Raw genomic sequence first — 23,066 nt, 5'->3', positions numbered from 1 at the left:
GCCACCCCCTTCCTGCCTACCGGGCAGTTCTACCCCCTTCCTGCCTACCGGGCACTTCTATCCCCTTCCTGCCTACCGGGCTCTTGGAAGCATACATGTCATAGTTGAACGCACAATACGGCAAGCCCCTTGGACGCATACATGTCATAGTTGAATGCACAATACGGCAAGCCCCTTGGAAGCATACATGTCATAGTTGAACGCACAATACGGCAAGCCCCTTGGACGCATACATGTCATAGTTGAACTGCCATGTTAAACGGCTGATACACTCATATAGAAATTACACTTTGCTGGAATTTATTATGGCGAGGTGCCTGAGCCTCCTAGATCAAGACCTATTAGAAATGGGCCAGTATCCCGAATTACTGCCAGACCTGCATGTCTCACATTGCATTTATGCCTTGGACATGGACCTCTCTCTTATTCCGTGGTTCCGTAAGTCTTCATCCTTTGTAGATTACAACATCGTTGTAAATTTCTGGTGTCATGACACCCTACCCTAACCCAACGTCGTGAATCCCGCCTTGTTTACAAAGAATAATTTTCTGAGAACTTTCTGGACTTTTGCAAAATAAAAGTCTGGACACAGTGAGAGGAGGACTGTGTCTGGAGGTACTGAAGATTTCCAAAAATGTCAGCCTCCCTCAGTCGCAGTGCCTCTGATTGCACAGTCTACCGCCTCCTTGATCAACCTATTTACCCCAGAGGAACCCCTCATCCTTCAAATGAGGAAGAGGCAAAACATATAGCATGGCACTGACCCATTTTACTAAACTGTTTAGCCAAAGAAATTCCTCCAGTGAAATTTCTCCATTACCGGCAGAAGTGAATAAAATGGCAGATAGCATGCCAACCTCAGAATTCAGAAGAAAAGTCAACCAGTGCATCTAGAAGCTTCTGCCATCTTTGCATGGCCACCAGTTCTTTATGTGTACAGTCTACAGTGAGAGCTGCGATGGTAAATCCCAGTGTGTAGAGCTATGACCCCCGACACCTTTCTAGGCAATCAGGGCTTCTCAATTGCTCTGCATGAAGGGAAGAACCTTCAGTCATTCCCATCAGTGGGGGTTCCCATGTCTCAGAACATAGCTGGAAGCTGCCTTCAGGCTCCAGTTGAAGTTCCCCAAGATTCGGCGGCACTCCTCCTTACTGTACCGGCTCATGTTGTACAGATGGACCACCTGAAGAGAGAGAAGAAGGAATTCCATGACACAGACAGAATTGGAAAATTTGTATCAATTATACTGATGCACCATCTGAACACCCCAACGTCTGACAACCCCACCTTCTCGATGCCCTACTCTCTGACCACCCCACATTCTGATTACCCCACCATCTAAATACCCCAACTTCTGATTACCCCACCATCTGAACACCCCACCTTATGACAATCTCCATCTTCTGACAACCCCACCTTCTGACCACCTCACCTTATGACAACCCCACCTTCTGACCACCTCACCTTATGACATCCCCCACCTTCTGACTGCCTCACTTTCTGACCACCCCACCTTATGATTACCGCACCGTCTGAACACTCCACCATCTGACAACCCCACTTCCTGCCTACTCCACCTTCTAACAACCCCACCTTCTGACAATCCCCACCTTCTCAGATCCCACCTTCTAATAATTCCCATCTACCGAGCACTCCACCTTCTGATTACCCCACTGTTTAAACCCCCAAATGTCTGACCACTCCACCTTCTAATTACCCTACTGTCTGAAAACCCCACCTTCTGACAACCCCACTTTCTAATGACCTCAACCATCTGAACACCCCACCTTCTGACAATTTACACCTTCTGACCATCCACCCTCTGCTTATCCCACCATCTGAACACCCCATCTTTTGACAACCCCAATTTCTGGAGAAAGATTTTCTTCCACCCCTTCTGACCACTGTACCTTCTGATCACCCCTCCATCTGATCACCCCAGCTTCTGACAATCCCACTTTCTGGGGAAAGATTCTCTTCCACCCCTTAATGTGTATTGATTTTGCTCTAGAAAGACTTTATATAGTTTTATATCAAGATCTAACCTGGAAGTTCACAGTGGTGGTGGTGCGGAGGGCTCATGACATCTTGTGTCCAAGCCACAAAGTATGGTGGAAGGCTGTAGCAGCCAGCAAGAATCTCCTCTGGCAAACAATCTGCTTGTAAAAGTGTCAACCTCTAACCAAAATGCCAAATGATCTTTCATGAATCTTCTGCTGCCTTTTGGTATATTTTCCAGTAGTTTGCATTGCTAACCTTATATCATGATAAGGCTACCTTCAGGGATGGTGATCCATTGGCTTCAATCACTGACCTGGGCCAAGCACACAAATGAGGGATAAGACTTTCCTGATCTAGGTCAGTAACATAGAAAATAATTTAGCCAGCCAGGGAAGCAGAATTTTCAGGAGGTCCTCAATGGCCACCAGGGAATATCTCTCAAGATTGTACTCAAACCTCCAAACTCTTCTGGCCCTGGATGGTTCTAGTTGATGGTGTATAGTGTGGAGATCCCTCCTGTCCCAGATGCTATAGTACCAGTACCCTGGCTACAATTTACCTCAGTAATTATTAAAATAGCTTTACACCCCATGAAGTTCTCATCAGAAAACTGTGTGGTGAGCACCAAGGATGAAGATGAGACATTGGTCAGCGACTCCTAATCTACATTCACCTTTGATCTGAGCAGTTTGTTTATTAGGAAACTGTTACCTTTAAGTGCTGGACGGCCCGTGTCACGTCCCCTCCAAAGAAACGCAGCGCTTCGTGGCACTTCCCTAGCGTCACACCCTGGATCTGATCCTCCACCTGCCGCAAAATAGATCATTGACTGTAAAATGCACCATTTATATTAAAGTGTACCTGTCATGAAAGGAACATGGAGGCTGCTGTTCAGGGTCAGTGGCTGAGAAGCAGTCATAAATAAATTCACTTTACTGTTGATCTGATGACTCCAAGGATTTTATTGAGTGGACTATTTATGGATCAGTTAACATTGAAGTGAACTGCTGAAGGGGCTTTGTATGGGCCCTACAAAGGAATCTACATTCTGATGAATCACTGCACTCATATGGCCGTGCCACTAGGAAAACATCTATTTCCCCTTGCAGAAGGGACCACGGGACCATTTTACTGGTTAAAGCCAGTCTGGCTGTGGATCAAAAAATGATGAAGAATATCCACAGATAAGACCAATCTAGGACTAATGCCTTCTTCTATACAACATTCAGCCAATCATTACCCACAGAGTACTGAAGTTGGAGGATCACAAAGACACCCACCCAGTCATCTAGATCAGGATTTCTCAACCATGGTTCCAATCTTCCTTCAGAAGTTGCTAGGGGTTATGTGGGAAATAAGCAATTTATGCCTCTCAGAAAAGTTCCCACTGAAACTATTGATCTTTTTAGCTATATGAAAAGGGGGAATTCTTCCCAATGGCCACAAGTGTAAGGGGCATTCTTCCCACTGTCCACCACACTAATGCATCATGAGTTGAAGATGTAGTCATTTTAATATGGGTGTCCTGAAACTGAAAGTTAGTTCAAGGGTTCTTCTGTGTCGAAAAAAAGATTTAAAAAAAGCTGATCTAGATGAAGGAGATTAGGATGCTGTTGCATCAAAAAAGGAAGCCACACTACCAGAAGGTCTACTCCATGCAGATTGGGTGGGAAGAGGCAGGGGTACTCCTCTACTCCATCTCTTTATCTTCTTTCCTCCAACCTGATGCTTTTTAGATCCCACACATAGAATTTCTTGGTTCTGATCTCCTTCAGCCCCTCTTTGTGTCGAACAAAATGCTAAGGGGGATCACTAGAGCCAGATATTGGCAAAGGGGTTTCAGGAGAGATGTGCTTGCCACCAAAGCCTCAGAACCTCTAACCAATTAAACTTCATTCCCCTCAATCAAATCCCCTCCACCACCCAAACTATTTGCATAAGTTTTTTAATAATGTGTAGACCCCTTCTGTGTCCTCACCTCTTTGATCTTTCTCAACAGTTCGCTGTGCGTCATCTTGGTGCTGCATCTTCGGACTTTACATTCTTGTTTCACTTGAGGGACAATCTGGGTCTCTCTTGGACCCAAGTTTGGGTTAGATGGATATTTCTCTTTTTTATTGAAGCTCAAGGACTGACCAGGGCAATGCATGTTGGGCACAGCCAGAAACCCATCCTTTGATGATGTGGTTTTGGGAGGAGATAGGCAAACGATATTGTTCAACAAATGCTGAGGGGGCTGTTCGCTCAACCTTCTTGCAGACAGTGCATGGGGCAGATCTGCTGTGCAATTCATATCTCGTCTACAGGGCATGGGTGAGGGCTGTCTGTGAGCCTTGACCTTTGTCTCCAAAATAGTGATGTTCTCCAGACTTCTAGACTTAGCTGTGGGTGCAATTCAGATAAATGTATTGGAACTGAGGAAGATAAGGCAAGGAGAAAGGAAAAAAGGGAAGGCATGCAAAGAAGAGGAGAGGAGGTGGGATGGGTAAATGCTCACCACATGAAGACACTTACTTCGACATAACATTCCACCTCTAACATGACCACATCTTCTCTGATCCTCCTTTGCTCTGGCTCTCAGGCTAAAAGAGACAAAAACTCATGAGTATGTGAGAAGTACCGTTACTTCATTTACTCAGAGGAAGTAAGAGGCTTACTCTTTCTGTGAGTTATCATTCCTTAGAGAAAGCTTTTCCAGACTCTTGGACAAGTGCACAGAGTTACAGGCATTGGCAAAGTCCTCTGAACAGATGACACCTGCGGGAAAAGTTCCAATCTTAAGAGTCCGCTGATTCTGTCCTCTCCAGAGCTTAGAGTCTGACCTGTGGGAAGGAATTTAGAAAAGTCTTATCAAGCAATACATGAACACAAAAGTACTAGTACAAATGAAACACTCATGTTCTTGGAAATAAAATCTGCTTGGGTTGGTTTCATATATGTACAGTAGTTGCCACCTGAGAAGATAAAGCTGGAACAGTCTGGAGCAGGGCTTTTCTTCAGTGGGAACCCAGGGGAATGCAGTTCCGACACCTCCAGCTTTTAATGTATGTAATGGCAAGGTTTTCTGCGGTGTTCTGGAGGGTCTACTGTTACTGGCTGCTTTATTATTATCAACTGCTGGGGGGTCTATTGTTGCTTGAAGGGATCTACTGTTGAGGGAGGGGTTTATTATTATCAACTGCTGGGGGATCAATTGTTATTGGAAAGGATCTACTGTTGAGGGAGGGGTATAATATTATTACCAACTGCTGGGGGGTCAGTTGTTGCTGGAAGGGATCTACTGTTGAGGGAGGGGTTTATTATTTTCAACTGCTGGGGGATAAATTGTTGCTGGAAGGTATCTACTGTTGAGGGAGGGGTTTATTGTTACTGACTGCTGGGGGATCTTTTGTTGTTGGTGTGGTTATACAGTTGCTGGTGTGGATCTATTGTTGTTTGGGAGTGTATTTTGTTTCCGGGGTTTATTGTTGCTATGGGGGGGAATTATTATTGCTGGTGAGTCTATTGTTACTGGGGGATTTATTGTTGCTGGCTGCAAGGGATCTATTGTACTGCTTTTCTAATTACTTAGCACTTCAAAATGACTGTGTTCTGTATTCTCTATAAGGGGCTGTCCTGGAAGGTGGATAGGGGTGGAACCAAGGGATGGTGCTCAGAGGTGGGTAAGGGGCAGACAGAAGGAGGGAGTTCCTGCACCTATTCTCTGAGAAACAAAGCCTTGCTCTTGAGCGTCTTTAAGATGAAGGGGGCCTAAAGGGAAGCCAAGGCTCTGGAGTAGATCTGCAAGGTGGCCTCAGAAGAAATCCCACAAGGAAAACTTAAGTCTGTGGTAAAATAAAGGAAAGCCTTGGCCAATTGGCCTGCTGCTGCCATAGCCTTCTTTGGATCAAGTAGATGGATTATGGATAATGGAAGACAAATGGAAGATAATGAACGATGGATGGATAAAGAATGATCAGCATGAACGATGGATGGATAAACAATGATCAGCATGAACGATGGATGGATAAACAATGATCAGCATGAACGATGGATGGACAAACAATGATCAGCATGAACGATGGATGGATAAACAATGATCAGCATGAACGATGGATGGATAAACAATGATCAGCATGAACGATGGATGGATAAACAATGATCAGCATGAACGATGGATGGATAAACAATGATCAGCATGAACGATGGACGGATAAACAATGATCAGCATGAACGATGGATGGATAAACAATGATCAGCATGAACGATGGATGGATAAACAATGATCAGCATGAACGATGGATGGATAAAGAATGATCAGCATGAATGATGGATGGATAAACAATGATCAGCATGAGCGATGGATGGATAAAGAATGATCAGCATGAACGATGGATGGATAAACAATGATCAGCATGAACGATGGATGGATAAAGAATGATCAGCATGAACGATGGATGGATAAACAATGATCAGCATGAACGATGGATGGGTAAAGAATGATCAGCATGAACGATGGATGGATAAACAATGATCAGCATGAACGGTGGATGGATAAAGAATGATCAGCATGAACGATGGATGGATAAACAATGATCAGCATGAACGGTTGATGGATAAACAATGATCAGCATGAGCGATGGATGGATAAAGAATGATCAGCATGAACGATGGACGGATAAACAATGATCAGCATGAACGATGGATGGATAAAGAATGATCAGCATGAACGATGGACGGATAAACAATGATCAGCATGAACGATGGATGGATAAACAATGATCAGCATGAACGATGGACGGATAAAGAATGATCAGCATGAACGATGGACGGATAAACAATGATCAGCATGAGCGATGGATGGATAAACAATGATCAGCATGAACGATGGACGGATAAACAATGATCAGCATGAACGATGGATGGATAAACAATGATCAGCATGAACGATGGATGGATAAACAATGATCAGCATGAACGATGGATGGATAAACAATGATCAGCATGAACGATGGATGGATAAACAATGATCAGCATGAACTAGGGATGGATAAACAATGATCAGCATGAACGATGGATGGATAAACAATGATCAGCATGAACGATGGATGGATAAAGAATGATCAGCATGAACGATGGATGGATAAACAATGATCAGCATGAACGATGGATGTATAAACAATGATCAGCATGAGCGATGGATGGATAAAGAATGATCAGCATGAACGATGGATGTATAAACAATGATCAGCATGAGCGATGGATGGATAAAGAATGATCAGCATGAACGATGGACGGATAAACAATGATCAGCATGAACGATGGATGGATAAAGAATGATCAGCATGAACGATGGACGGATAAACAATGATCAGCATGAACGATGGACGGATAAACAATGATCAGCATGAACGATGGATGGATAAACAATGATCAGCATGAACGATGGACGGATAAACAATGATCAGCATGAGCGATGGACGGATAAAGAATGATCAGCATGAACGATGGATGGATAAACAATGATCAGCATGAACGATGGATGGATAAACAATGATCAGCATGAACGGTGGATGGATAAACAATGATCAGCATGAACGGTGGATGGATAAACAATGATCAGCATGAACGATGGATGGATAAAGAATGATCAGCATGAACGATGGATGTATAAAGAATGATCAGCATGAACGATGGATGGATAAACAATGATCAGCATGAACGATGGATGTATAAACAATGATCAGCATGAACGATGGATGGATAAACAATGATCAGCATGAACGATGGATGGATAAACAATGATCAGCATGAACGATGGATGGATAAACAATGATCAGCATGAACTAGGGATGGATAAACAATGATCAGCATGAACGATGGATGGATAAACAATGATCAGCATGAACGATGGATGGATAAACAATGATCAGCATGAACGATGGATGGATAAACAATGATCAGCATGAACGATGGATAAAGAATGATCAGCATGAACGATGGATGGATAAAGAATGATCAGCATGAACGATGGACGGATAAAGAATGATCAGCATGAACGATGGATGGATAAACAATGATCAGCATGAACGATGGATAAAGAATGATCAGCATGAACGATGGACGGATAAACAATGATCAGCATGAACGATGGATGGATAAACAATGATCAGCATGAACGGTGGATGGATAAACAATGATCAGCATGAACGATGGATGGATAAACAATGATCAGCATGAACAATGGATGGACAAACAATGATCAGCATGAACGATGGATGGACAAACAATGATCAGCATGAACGATGGATGGATAAACAATGATCAGCATGAACGGTGGATGGATAAACAATGATCAGCATGAACGATGGATGGACAAACAATGATCAGCATGAACGATGGATGGACAAACAATGATCAGCATGAACGATGGATGGATAAAGAATGATCAGCATGAACGATGGATGGATAAACAATGATCAGCATGAACGATGGATGGATAAACAATGATCAGCATGAACGATGGATGGATAAAGAATGATCAGCATGAACGATGGATGGATAAAGAATGATCAGCATGAACGATGGATGGATAAAGAATGATCAGCATGAACGATGGATGGATAAAGAATGATCAGCAAGGAAATATTGATAATGTATGTTAACTGAGGAGAGACAGATTCATTGCAGAAGAGGAATGATGACCGGTTATGAACCGTGTATGATGGGAGATGAAAGGAAAATGGAGGTACATGGGGATAGAGAACAAATATTTTTTCTTACCCAACATCAACAACAGTGACAACATCCCCAGCATCCAGGGGCAGACAGGAGGAATTGTTAACTTCATGAAGAATTCGTACCTCTACTGGTTTCGCCTGGAGAAGGAAGAAGATTTATATTGGTTAAAGAACTATCAAGAGAGGTCATATAAAGAGTAAGGAGTGGAACTGGTTTGCAGCACTAAGGAAATGACAGCAACTGAGACTGTATATTAATAAACATCTCATATTATCATGTTTCATATGTAGACAGGTGCATTCTACTTTCTCCACTGCAGGTGTTGCTCAACCACAGCGGAATTGCAGAGGGAGAGGAAGCCAAGAGGAACAATGCTCCTCTAATGGTCTCCTGGATCACTGGAGAAGCTCTTTGGTTGGATGCTGCCACCCCATATGACCCTGGTGTCCATCTTGGGTCAGGAAGAGTCTATTTAGGACCCTGGTTTTTGGGTTTCGTGTGCTTTATTCAAGTGGGTAGTATAGGGACAGGTCACCTGTCTGTCAGGGAAAGCAAACAGTCAAAGTTAAAGAAGATTATAGACAAGAAGGGGTAGGATAGGGACACACCATCCTCCATCCTCCCTGGTATCGTTCCATTTGGGTACAGACTAACCAGGCCACAAGCTACCCTCTGAGACAGATGCTGGGGTCACTGCTAGGACCTGCTCTGTTCCACATTGCTTTTACAACCTGTGAGTTTACCTGGTTGGTCACCTTCCTGACGGGCTGTTTGTACAGTTGAACTTTGACTGTAATACAATGTCTGTTTTCTGTAATTGGACCCTACATATATTCTGATGCCCCACCACACCGCACCTCCCAACAAGTAGAAGCTCTCTGGTGATAGATCTGAAATTATTTTAGTATTAAGCATAACATTGGAGATATCAAATCAGATTAGGGGAAGACTATAAATCCAAGACTCATTTGAGATTGGTTTACAGAAACATCAAAGATAGATCTCTTGGATATATTTTAGAGGAGAAAGACTACCAGGATCTATGAAAGGTGAAAGCAGAGGTCAATCACTTCCTAGATCCATTGCAGATCAAAGCACAAGGCAAAACAGAGATAGATGTTCCAGATGCATTTATGTCAGAGTGGAGGACAAAGTTGAAGACAGACCTCTAGGACCCATAAAAGATAAAAGTAGAGGGCACAAATGGTGATAGTCTTCCTAGTCCATTGTACATTAGGGTAAAGGACAATATCAGAGATTCATCTCCTGAATCCAGAAAGAGGCTCCTTATGGATCCATCAAAGGGTACACTACAGGACAATATTGCAGACAGTTCATGGACCGTTCTTTCAGAATAAGAAAAAAATATTTAAAACAGATTTCTTTGATTTCTTTGATAACATTGACAGGTCACTCACCTCTTGCAGAAGGTTGATGAGAGAGGTAAAATTTGGTCTCTCTTTCGGTATGTACGCCCAACATTTCATCATCACATTGTACAAAGCAGGAGGACAATCTTCGGGGCATTCTAGACGTTCAGACTCTCTTTCAATTGAAGCTAAAATCTAGAGAAATTGAGACATTTACCAACTTCAGGACTGCAAGTGATTGATGGCACTCTACAGCAGGGGCCCATTTACTGTCCTTCAGATTTTAGGGGGGGGGGGGCAGACTCTGATCAGTGGGAGTTGACAATGTCTCAGGCTTGGTAGTCAGTGGGAGTAAGAAAGTTACATAGCACCTTTGGCCAGTAGGAGGATGAATAGTGCCCTATCATTGGTATTAGTTGGAGGAACGATGCCCCATTGTTGTTGTTAATGTAAGGAATTATGCCCCACTGTTGGTGACAGCAGGAGGCTTAATGCCTTGTGTCAGGGTGAGGAATTGTCTCTCAAGGGCTGAATAAAGGCAAGCGAAGGGCCATGTCTGGCCCACAGGTCATAATAAGGAGACTACTGCTCATTAGGATCTATACATTACCTGTCTCCCATTCAGGCCAAGCCACGGGTCCTGTCCATAGGTGAACATCTCCCACATGGTGACCCCGAACATCCAGACATCACTTGAGTGTGAAAACTTGCCAAACTTCAAGCTCTCTGGAGCACACCTACCACACAAAGGAAAATAATGAACTTATTAGTGATTAAGACTTTCCAAACATAACCCACCCAGCCTTAGATTTGGTTGCATCTTACTCCTCACAATACAGGATAGACCATTCACTTGACTTTACTACTCAACAATATGCTGAATTCCATCCTCACCATGCGAAGGGTATCTTTCGGTGAGGAGACATGGTGTAATGATCGTCATTTGTCGCCAAAATTCTTGTCAATCCGAAATCTCCAATCTTTACCACCTTTTCACTGATCACCAACACATTCCGAGTTGCCAGGTCCCTGTGGATGAACTTGCATGTCTCAAGGTAGCACATCCCAGAGGCAATCTGGATAGAATATAACCACAAGAGCTGCAAAGGATACACGCCATTATAGGAGTGCAGATGACTGAGTAAGGATCCGAGAGGTGCCAACTCTGTAACCTTAGACACAAAAACAGAAAAAAGGTCCAAATTATACAAATCTATACATAATACCTCTGTAACCATTCAGAAGGAGGGACAGACCCATAGCCCTCTTCTGTGTCACCCTACAGGAGGATGTCATTGTGATAAAATAAGGGGCAGGTATCCCTTCCGTCATTGTGCTTCTCTTGTGTAAATGACATTTAGGGCCCGTTTACTCTTGCCTCAACTTTAACACACAATAAAGTGCCTATTGCCTCAATATGCTTTTTTGAAGCGTTTTTGATGCTTCAGTGAAGCTTTAATGATGCTTTGCAAATGTCTTGTGCGTGTGTTGATCTTTTATTTGTTTTAAAGGGGCTCAGTAGACCCCTAGCTTAGTAGTACCCCCACTCAGCAGATCCCTAGCTCATTAGTAACCCTATTCATCAGATCCCCAGCTCATTAGTAACCCTGTTCAGCAGATCCCCAGCTCATTGGTACCCCTGTTCAACAGATACCCAGCTGATTGGTACCCTTGTTCAGCAGATCCCCAGCTCATTAGTAACCCTGTTCATCAGACCCCCGGTTCATTTGTACCCCTGTTCAGCAGATCCCCAGCTGTTTGGTACCCTCGTTCTGCAGATCCCCTGCTCAGTAGTAACCCCCAGCTCTGCTGTTCTCCCACTCAGTAGTAACTCCCAGCTCTGGTTTTGCTGATCCTCTTCCTCCTCCACTCCGGTCCAGAGCCCGCTCACCTTCCTACTGCTCAACGCTGTACACCAGATGTAACGTCTGCACCATACACTCCCAGAATATACAGTATACACGTGAGCCAAAAGTAACTACTGATGATGTCTTTCTGGTTCGCTTGTTGGTTACCTAGTGAATTCTGGGATATCTCATTCTGGCAATACCTCCATGTGATGAACTGTCCCTTTGTAAAAACATTTTGCCCTTTCTGTTCTGGTTTTATCCCCTTGGTAAGCGGTCTTCCCATTCTCCCCTTGTTAAGTGGTCTTCCCGTTCTCCCCTCGTTAAGTGGTCTTCCCGTTCTCCCCTTGTTAAGTGGTCTTCCCGTTCTCCTCTTGTTAAGGGGTCTTCCCATTCTCCCCTTGGTAAGTGGTCTTCCCGTTCTCCCCTCGTTAAGTGGTCTTCCCGTTCTCCCCTCGGTAAGTGGTCTTCCCGTTCTCCCCTCGGTAAGTGGTCTTCCCGTTCTCCCCTTGTTAAGTGGTCTTCCCGTTCTCCCCTTGCTAAGTGGTCTTCCCGCTCTCCCCTCGGTAAAGCTGTATATGTTTAGCAGATGTCATGCAGACAAACATTCTACACTGTTTGTTTAGGGAAATGTGACCTTGTAGTCTTTCACTTCTATAGAGTTCATACTGTATTTTTGGGTTGTAGGGTTTCTTTTGTGGGTGGGGAAAACCCGGTGCCAGGCTGTCTGGTGGGGGTGGGGGTCGGGGTGCAGCTGTATATACTGAACTGTGTTCAATAAAGATTAATTAATTTTACCCTACACAAAGTTCCGACTCGTGGTTTGGGATATCAGGGAAGAATTGGTTTTGAGCTCTAATACCCGCCTTGGCAGAGCGCTGGAAGATTTACTGGAAAAGGGGACCATTGGCTGAGATGCATCGCTCTGCATGAGGAAGCCCAGGCTTAACGGTTCCGCCACACTCCACAACAAAGTAAAGCTAAAGCTGAATAAAAATCTCTCAAAACCTGCTTGAGATCATTGTCATAAACATCTGTGGAGGCTTTGGAGATGCACCGAGAAAGCAACACGGGGGTGTCATTTTTTAAACAAAGCAAATACAACGTGCAAACAAGACTGTAAGGTGACCATTTTATTTAGTGACAAGATCATTTATTGCCATTCAAAGTGCTTTAAAAAATTGTGTCAAATGCCACATTTTGGAGCAAGTGTAAACAAGTCCTTACTCTCTCCCAGTTATCCCAGTAAGATGAGTGCCAGTCACTCACCATTTTCATGGGCTGTGTTAGAACCACGCCATAGAGTCGGATGAGATGTGGGTGTTCCAAGGCATACATCGCATTCACTTCCTGCATAAAATCCTGAAGGGCATCAGGGTCACTAGTGGAATCCACATGGAGGGTTTTCACTGCAACACTCATCTGCAAAGATGTAGTAGATGATTGAGACAGAACATGATAGGAGGCCCGAAAACTCAGAGAACCAGAATAGATAAAGGAAGAGAATACTCACTGTTCTTTCATTGGAAATCCTCCATTCTCCTCTCCTGACCACACCAAAGCAACCACCCCCCAGACGCTCCAATAGGTTCAGCTCTCGGTCATTGATCAGACACTTCAGAGAGCAGTCAGTGTGGGGGGTTGTAGGTGATAATGAAACAGGAGACAGGGTAGAGGTCAATGGGGAAATAGTAGAGGGGGATGTGGAAAGGGGGGATGTGGAACGGGGGGATGTGGAACGGGGGGATGTGGAACGGGGGGATGTGGAAAGGGGGGATGTGGAACGGGGGGATGTGGAACGGGGGGATGTGGAACGGGGGGATGTGGAAAAAGGGGATAAAGTAGAAGGCGATAAGAAAGTGGGAGTCAGGGAAGAAGGGGAGGAGTCCCGATGAATTGGTGAAGGGATTTCTTGTCTTCTTACTGCAAACATCTAAAAAAAACCAGAAAAGCAGAAAATATGACAATGTTTAGTCTCTCTTGAGTTGCTTTTAGCAATGAATCTCATCAATTTCATGGTTTGGGTGAAGATGACGCGTAGTGTGGATTATGGTGGCTTTTTCCTGAAACACTCTTGTAAAAGATGTTATTCTGCTTTAAGTACTGCATATGTTTACTTGTTCTGTATATTCATTTGTTTTCACTTAGATAGAACTGATGGCTGAGTGAATAATTGGATTTGCCCATTGTGTTGGTAGTCAACAGCAGAGATATTAGTGGAAGGTGCTAGGGTGTCCAACAAGCGTCAATGAGTGGCATTGCTGAAGTGTGGAGTAGGTCATGTGGTGTAGGTCGTGTGGTTCAAGTCTTTGTGGTGCAGGCCATGTGGTTCAAGTCTTTGTGGTGCAGGCCATGTGGTTCAAGTCTTTGTGGTGCAGGCCATGTGGTTCAAGTCTTTGTGGTGCAGGCCATGTGGTTCAAGTCTTTGTGGTGCAGCCCATGTGGTGCAGACCATGTGACGGGATCAATATAGATGACGCCATACTATTTTCCATCAAATATGTGTGTGTGCTGAGGCACACATAACCTAACCTAGAAGAAATGGCACTTAACTGCCTAAGCCCAGGTTGGTATGAAAGAGAACTGGTCACAATTAGACTTAATGAACAATCTAAGAATTTCAGTTATGCATTAATACTGCTTATCTATTTAATGTTTGTATTTGCCATGTTATTGATCCTTACTTTGTCTCTTCAGTTTGAGTGTAAAAGTCCCATCAGATCCATATAGGAGTACTGGGACCCTCATTACCCATTAAGTTTTACCTAGCCAGCTTAGAGTACGACATTAGGAGCAGCAACGTTGGCTAAATATGAGCCAACTATGAAGCAGGTTTTGGCTGGAGCACTCTGAGAACACGAGAACTTTAAATTCCCCAAACTGACCACTTGGTGTCACTATTGTTAGAGTCATAGTTAGAGTAGGCAGTGTAACTAGAGCCCCCCCCCCCCAGAGTAGTGAGTGGGGGTGTGACTATAGATGCTGAAGTGAGGTGCCAGTCCTACCCCTGCCAGTATGGGGAATCTTGGGAAAAAGGGCTCAAAATAAATTGTTCTGGTGATTGGTCATCACTGGAATCAGTGAAAGGATCAAGCCACGGCAGAGATGTGACCTTGAAGGCTCTAGTTTTTTGGTTCTTAGGGGAAAGCAAGGAATGAGAGGACTGATGGGACTCATCACATTCCCTTTACATGGAACATAGGACTCGGATGAAACCTTTACGGCAGGGGCTGCCCTTCAACTCAGCTCAAATCTCTCCTGCTGTTGCTATCCATTTCAAACTTAAAGAAAGTGATCTCACCAAAGGGATGGCAGAAAGGATGTAAATATGTCATTAACTGCATTCCAGTAAACCCTTGAAGGGCTTTCATTGCTTTTCCTCTTCCATGGGGACATCCTCTGGAAACAAACTAGTGCTGGGTGAAGCTGCTATTAAGGTCCATTTCCATAAGGCCTAAAGCAGGTATGGGATGGACTACTGGTGGGGCTGGTTAGGCCAAACCGGGGGCCTCACATATTAGTTAGAACCAAGGGGTACCTAAAGGAGGATTCTAGGCACATTCCACCCAATGAGTCCAAGGGGACAAAACTAAGCCCAGGTAGAAATGGGTTAAGAGAGCGAATACTTCACCAACATGTGGTAGGTAGTGCACTTGGGGGACATGATGCCCAGCATGCGCCCAGGCAATACATTGCTACATTACATTACACAGCTATAAGTCAGGACCTGAGCTTTGCAGCTAAGGATCTCAAGTTGGGGGATAGAGGAAGACGAAATACATATCACTCTACCCCGATAAAGGGGTCCTGTGTGCCTGGAACTCCTCTAGAAGGGATATCTATAGATACACAGACACAGGAAGGGTAATAGAAAGTGAACAAGAGAAGGATTGGGGCCCTTAGTTGAACCAAGGGGCTTATTGTGCAGTGCTGCAGAATAATGAAATAATTGGTGCCTGATTTATGTTGGCTCCATTAATGTTTGGAAAAGGTTGTACTGTATATTGTATAAACTGGCTTATCTGGAGTGCAGGTGATGTGGAGAAGGATAATAGTAGAATTGGAAATAACTGGTGTTTGATTTGCAATGGTTCTCTTGATATTTGGAAGTTTGTGAATCATATAAGCGTATCACTACTCCCAAAGGGGCTGCATGGTCACTTGGGTTCTCTGTTCTGCACCTTCGACTCCAAGAACAGCCCCTCTGACACACCTGATTGACCGAAAGTTACTGTGAGAAGACCAGTATGGATACCTTTAGCTTGACTGAATTAGTACCAGGTCCAGGAGTAAAGGATGGTTTGAGCATAAATGAGCATACAGAAGAAGGGTTCAGACACACCCCAACACAGGGTGGTCAGAGAGACCCCTTCTATGGGTGCTTACACCCCATATGATGGCATTTTCTCTTTTTGTTTAGGGTTCAGACGCAGTCTGCTAGACAGCATAATCACTATGCCAAGGTAACTTAACCCCGTGAAGCCGGCCGTGCACAAATATGAGGCCTCTCAGCAGCTGGACCTTGATGCCGAGCGACCGCATATTTGCGTACCATTTGAAAACACATGTGTTGAGAGCGTGCACCCTGCACGCTCCCAGCCCATATGTTGGTGTCTCACGGAAAGGTCCCAATATCCGCTTGCGATCGGGACCTTCGCTGATTTTGTGACCGCTGTGACAGCGAATCACGGCGGTCACATGACCCTAAAACCCCGACCCCGCCTCCCAGTGTCTGAAACCCCTTAAAGGGCTGGGAGGCGCCGGCGTGAAGAGGTTAAAATAATGTTCTGTACCACTAGACTGGGATTACCCCACAGTGCGTAGAAGTATTAACTGCAATGTGAATGTCAGGGCCTGGACTTGAACCTGGGACTTCTACTGTGTCAGGCAGTAACTCTACTCACTGAGCTACCTGGGATGCTGGACAACACTCTGCATCTTCTATTGGATAATCCTGCCTTGTGCCTTGTTTGCTCTTGAACCTTGAACTCCTTGCTCCACCCATGAACTTCCTATATAAACCATGTCCTTGGACTTCCTCCTTGCCAGATTATTGTGCCTTTCCAGCCAATATCCCGCTACTGTTCCTGCTGCCGTCTACACCTCCGCTACTGACCTTTGGCTTGTTCCTGACCACGATTTCGTCTCATCCTAACGTACTACGATTGATCTACTACCATTGGTGACCGACCCTTGGCTTGTGACTGACTCTGCTTTCGTCTGATCCCTAACCTGTTGATCCGCTATTGGTTCCCAGTCTGTTCATTCCCTGGTGGGGTGATCCTGAGATCTGCGACCTGGTATTAACACGCAGCCCAATCCATCTCCACCATTAGGAGCTCTGGTGAATACCGGTTAATACTTAGACCCTGCACCTCAGGTGAGCCTGCGTCATTCCCAGGGGGATCCGCTGGTGTACCTATCCTGCTGGTTCCAGGTAAGCCTTTCACTGCTATAGCAACTGGTCTCTGAACCTGACCTTACACCATGACAGTGAATGATTATACTGTAGCTAATCAAGAGTGCACTCTGGGAGAATGTCTAGGATATGGAGAAGTGTCCCCTGAGCAGTGCCTCTTATCAGAAGCAATAGGGGAAGGTCTCTGTGTAGCAGCTGTAAAGAGAAATTCTGTAGTCCTACCTATTCAGCCAGCTAGCCTTGGGGCCCAGTTGTACCGTTGGTGCACACAAAAATAGTCCCAGTCGAGCCTGCAGGCAGCAGTAAGGCTACTAGATGGCTGTATGGTCAGTTCCTAAAGGGCTCAGTCCCTCTTGCGGCAGATAGTAAATCCTCACAGCAGCAGCTCACCAGTCCCAGCAATACTGCAGCTCACCGTCCGGTCACACACAGTGATTAGTCTGCACCCAGGTGACTCTGTCTGTCGGAGACTGGATTCAGTGCTCTTTATCCCACTCAGGCTACCGATATACAGCAGTGATGGTGCACACTGAACAGTGATGTGGACTTTCTAGTCCCCCTTATGGCAAGAGGAAGCTGGAAAAATGCAGCTCTTTCCCCTCCTCCTGCCAACCCCCCTCTGAGAAATGCAATTCAAAGGCTCTTGATTACAGTAGAGTTTCTCTCTTGTGGACTACAGTTCCCATGGTGCAGTGCTGCCTAACTCAGTCTATTGAACTCTTCCTGCTCAGCAGCTCCCTCCTCTGGCTGATATAGCTGTTAACCAGTTCAGCATGGCAGCAGTTACAGAGAACAGCTACAGCCAGTGTTTCTCTCACTCTCCATTCTCAGCCAAACACCAGGCCAGTGGTGTATTTAGTTCATGTGGTGCCCTAGGCAATACTATCATGTGTGGTACGTCCCACGTATTGAATCCCACAAGGACAACTCAATAGGTAGGTAACATGATAACCTGATTGGCCATAGAAAGAAGCTCTATACCAGAAGCAATGATTGGTCATCGGCGCCAACTCTAAAGCCTTCACCAAGGACTTCTTTTGTGGAAGTTTAAGGCCTGTTTTTGCTTCTATGAGCACAGAGCACTTTTTGTGGACATTTGATATATATTAACCCCTCGCCCTCCAGAGGATCCCCCCCCCACTTCCTGACCAGGCCATTTTTTGCGTTACGGCGCTGCGTTACTGACAATTGCACGGCCGTACAACGCTGCTCCCAAATGAAATTTACGGCCTTTTTTTCCCCACAAATTGAGCTTTCTTTTGGTGGTATTTGATTGCCTGTGGGTTTTTTTTTTATTTGTGCGCTATAAAAAAAAGTCCAACAATTTTGAGGAAAATTGTTTGAAAAAATGTATGTTTTTGACGTTTTGCTATTAAACATGTCCAGTAAAAAAATTTAAAGTATCAAATTTCATCATAAATTTCGGCCAAAATGTCTCCCGCTCCGTGTCTTTGCTAAAAAAAAAAAAGTTCCCAGTACGTGTAAATTGATTGGTTTACGTGAAAGTTAGCGCGTCTACAAATGGTGGTATAGATACTGGGATTTTTTTTTTTGTTTTACTAGTAATGGCGGCGATCAGCGACTTATAGCGGGAATGTGGCGGACATTCTTACACTGGTGGGTACTGACTTGGTGTCACTGACATCCCCAGTGACACCAATACAGTGATCAGTGCTAAAAAAAAAAGCCCCAACACTGTACTAATGCCACTGGGCAGGAAGGGGTTAACATGAGGGCCGATCAAAGGGTTAACTGTGTGCTGTGTTACTAAGTTCTGTGTCTGTGTGCTTCACTGTAAGCACACTGCTTTGCATGGCTGTGCTCTGTATGTACCATGGTGAATAACTCTTGTTGGAACCCACTTGGACCATTTTAAATTTGAAGAGCTCTAATACAGATATGAAGTGTTTTACAATAATGAACTTTAAAGAATAATAAGTGAAAAAAAATGAACAGCATAGACTACGCATAAGTGCGTCCCTCATCCAAATGTGAACATACCATATAAATACAAATGATTAGTGCGAAAAAAAATCAAGCGCCAGTGCTGGCCGCAACAAACGGCTATAAAGTGCTAGTGACACAAGGGAATCATTCAAACACTGATGTACAGTTGCAAGAAAAAGTATGTGAACCCCTTGGGATTCCGTGGAGTTTTGCATGAATTGGGCATAAAATGTGCTCTGAACGTCATCTAAGTCACAACAATAGAAGAACACAGTCTGCTGAACATAATACTACACAAACATTAGATGTTGCCATGGTTTAATTGCACATAACATGTAAACATTCACAGTGCAGGGAGGAAAAAGTATGTGAGGCCCTAGCTTAATGACTTCTCCCAGAGCTAATTGGAGCCAGGAGTGAGCCGACCTTGACTCCAATCAGTGGGATGATATTGGATGTGTTGCTGACACCTGTTTTGGGTTTACTGGTTTCAAGAAGCACTGTCTGATGTGAACCATGCCTCGCAGAAAAGAGCTCTCAGAAGACCTACGGTCAAAAATTGTTGACTTGCATGAAGCTGGAAAGGATTACAAAAGTATCTCCTTGAGCCTTGATGTTCCTGTGTCCACGGTAAGACAGACTGTCTACAAATGGAGAAAGTTTAGCACTGTTGCTACTCTCCCTAGGCGTGGTCGTCCTGTAAAAATGACTGCAAGAGCACAGCGCAGAATGCTGCATGAGGTAAAGAAGAATCCCAGAGTGTCAGCTAAAGACCTACAGAAATCTCTGGCACATGCTAACATTTTTGTTGACACATCTACAATAAGGAAAACATTAAACAAGAATGGAGTACATGGGAGGACACCACGGAGGAAGCCATTGCTGTCCAAAAAGAAGATTGCAGCACGTTTGAAGTTTGCAAAAGAGCACCTGGATGTTCCACAGCACTACTGGCAGAATATACTGTGGACAGATGAAACCAAGATTGAGTTGTTTGGGAAGAACACACAACACTATGTGTGGAGAAAAAAAGGCCCAGCACACCAACATCAAAACCTCATCCCCACTGTGAAACATGGCGGAGGGAGCATCATGGTTTGGGGCTGCTTTGCTGCCTCAGGGCCTGGACGGATTGTTGTCATTGATGGGAAAATGAATTCCAGAGTTTATCAAGACATTTTTCAGGAAAACGTACGACCATCTGTCTGCCAACTGAAGCTCCGCAGAGGATGGGTGATGCAACAGGACAATGACCCAAAGCATACAAGTAATTCAACAAAACAATGGCTGCAACAGCACAGAATACGCCTTCTGGAGTGGCCCGGTCAGAGTCCTGACCTCAACCCCATTGAAATGCTGTGGCATGACCTTAAGAGAGCGATTCACACCAGACATCCCAAGAATATTGCTACACTGAAACAGTTTTGTGAAGTGGAGTGGTCCAAAATGACTCCAGATCGTTGTGCAGGTCTGATCTGCAACTACAGGAAACGTTTGGTTGAGGTTATTGCTGCCAAAGGAGGGTCAACCAGTTATTAAGTCCAAAGGTTCACATACTTTTTCCTCCCTGCACTGTGAATGTTTACATGTTATGTGCAATTAAACCATGGCAACATCTAATGTTTGTGTAGTATTATGTTCAGCAGACTGTGTTCTTCTATTGTTGTGACTTAGATGACGTTCAGAGCACATTTTATGCCCAATTCATGCAAAACTCCACGGAATCCCAAGGGGTTCACATACTTTTTCTTGCAACTGTATAGGCAAAAATAAATGATATATATATATATATCCAAAAAACAATGAGCAACTCAATCTAAAAAGTGACTCAGTCCCAAAAAAGTATATACAGTATATAAACATAAATGAAATAAAAATTAAAAACCAGTCCCAAAAAAAAAAATATATATATATATATATATATATATATATATATATATATATATATGTGTGTGTGTATATATATATATATATATATATATATATATATATATATATATATATATATATATATATATATATATATATATATATATTTATATTAATGAAATAAAACTTAAAAAAACGGTCCTAAAAAAAAATTTAAAAAAACACAGTGAATCTTCAGTGCGTGACACATCCCGTGCTGCAAGCATATATGTAAAAATCCTCCGCCGGCTAGCGTGTGCGCTCATCCTTCAAAATTCGATCCACAAGGGGTCACAAAGCATAGAAAGCCTCACACGATCTTTTTCAGGGAGTTGATCCTCGGTACAAAGCCACCGGTCCTCTCCAATGGTGCCGACATACACTTACACGCATGCTCCAGCAATGGCCGCACACCTCTGTCGTCCCCAGTGTCTGTATACGTTCTCTGTGACTGCAGACGTATGCTCTGGTGACTCTGGTGGTCTCCAAGATTTCTGCTGCAGTCTCTCACCAGGGACAGCGTCCAGCAGTGATAAGGACTGGCAGCTCAGGAGACTTTGCACTTTTCTATCAGAGTCAAAGCAACAGCTGAGCCCCGAGCAGGACGGAGGAGTCTTGCGCTGCCTGACACACACAGTCATGTCTTCTCTGTACCATGATATGCTTTCACCTTCTACCCTTGTGACTGCATTTTCACTATTAAACATGTGAGCCCTTGAACCCTCTACACTTAGGTTGGCGCCAATGTCTCTCTTCTCTGTTTTGTGCACAGGAGACCCTACAAGCTGTGGCTGCCTTCTCCCACAAGACCGTACACCCATATATCCTCCGTTTAAGATTCACCCGAATGACATTCACCTCATGGACCTTTCACTAATCTATCATTCTGGGGTCCACCCCCCCACCCCATACTGGGTCGATGTTCTTAGAGCTCCCCAACTTCCACTACATTGGTACCAATGGATGTTACCGTCTACGCTGCCTGTGTTTTAAAGAAGTTCAGACTCTTCACCTGATACCTACAGCCAGTGGTGTATCTAGGCTTTGTGCTGCCCTAGGCAACACAAAAATTGGCGCCCCCCACAGAAAGAGCTTGACATTGACCAAGAACACCCCTGCCCTCCACCCAAGCCTTCCACTACCACTGCCCCCCATACACCAGCTAACATCCCCCCATGGCGAAAGACACTCGCCTTCACAGCTTCAGACATCCCCAGGAACAACAGTCGGGCTGGGCATACGCCACATGAAACCCACAGCATCTCTCGGAACCCACCAGGTCCCCATGCCGCGTGTGTCCCGTCTTCCGTCCCTTCTTCCAAGGGGCAGTGCTGCCCCTCCTGAAAAATCCCACCCTAGGCAAATGCCTTGTTTGCCTTGTGGTAAATACATCCCCTGCCTACAGCTCCATAAGTGTAACTTCTGTTATAGAGGAGATAATGGAGGGAATGGAAGGAGAGCACGGTCACTAGAATACGCTAGACCAGAGGTGGACAACTGTGGCACTTCAGCTGTTGTAGAACTACAAGTCCCATGAGGCATTGCAAAACTGACAGTTACAAGCATGACTCCCAAAGGCAGAGGCATGATGGGATTTGTAGTTCACCAACAGCTGGAGGGCCACAGTTGCCCACCCCTGTGCTAGACTAATGGCAGACGGCTCCGATTCATGAGAGATGAAAATGAGGAAGCCAATCTTACTCTTTATGAGGAAGTAAGCTGAGATTTAGACATTGGGCTAGCGGTGGAAAGAGCATATTTATATACTGTGGAATCTTCTGCTGCAATTCTCCGAGGGTGAATAAGGTGCCAGTTAAGCAAAAACCACGTAGTTAAAAGTATTGTAAAATACA

General features: G+C 44.5%; 1 protein-coding gene across 1 annotated transcript; it reads right to left on the bottom strand.

Moving 5' to 3' along the window:
* Positions 1-279: 279 nt before the first annotated feature.
* Positions 280-13,872, bottom strand: LOC149437986 (activated CDC42 kinase 1-like). Its single transcript, XM_089660369.1, has 12 exons — positions 13,763-13,872; positions 13,453-13,657; positions 13,209-13,361; positions 10,987-11,264; positions 10,703-10,829; positions 10,141-10,287; positions 8,765-8,859; positions 4,660-4,824; positions 4,517-4,584; positions 3,981-4,384; positions 2,714-2,809; positions 280-1,184 (listed from the first exon to the last, which is right to left on the bottom strand). Exons 1-12 carry the CDS (start codon positions 13,870-13,872, stop codon positions 1,062-1,064), a joined length of 1,971 nt encoding a protein of 656 aa, XP_089516495.1. The 3' UTR covers positions 280-1,061.
* Positions 13,873-23,066: the final 9,194 nt, after the last annotated feature.

Source organism: Staurois parvus, unplaced genomic scaffold, assembly GCF_062004578.1.
Source record: "Staurois parvus isolate SC_StPar_1 unplaced genomic scaffold, SC_StPar_1.0 ptg001231l, whole genome shotgun sequence".
Classification (NCBI taxonomy): Eukaryota; Metazoa; Chordata; class Amphibia; order Anura; family Ranidae; genus Staurois; species Staurois parvus.
Note: the sequence above shows the minus strand (reverse complement) of the source record. Positions and strands in the feature narration are given on the sequence as shown.

Coding starts and splice junctions, on each gene's coding strand:
- LOC149437986 (XM_089660369.1), bottom strand. CDS start 13,872: ATGTTTGCAGTAAGAAGACAAGAAATCCCTTCACCAATTCATCGGGAC. Junction 8,860..10,140: donor TCATCAACCTTCTGCAAGAG/GTGAGTGACCTG, acceptor TTCCTTCTCCAG/GCGAAACCAGTAGAGGTACG. Junction 4,585..4,659: donor AATGATAACTCACAGAAAGA/GTAAGCCTCTTA, acceptor TGTCTCTTTTAG/CCTGAGAGCCAGAGCAAAGG.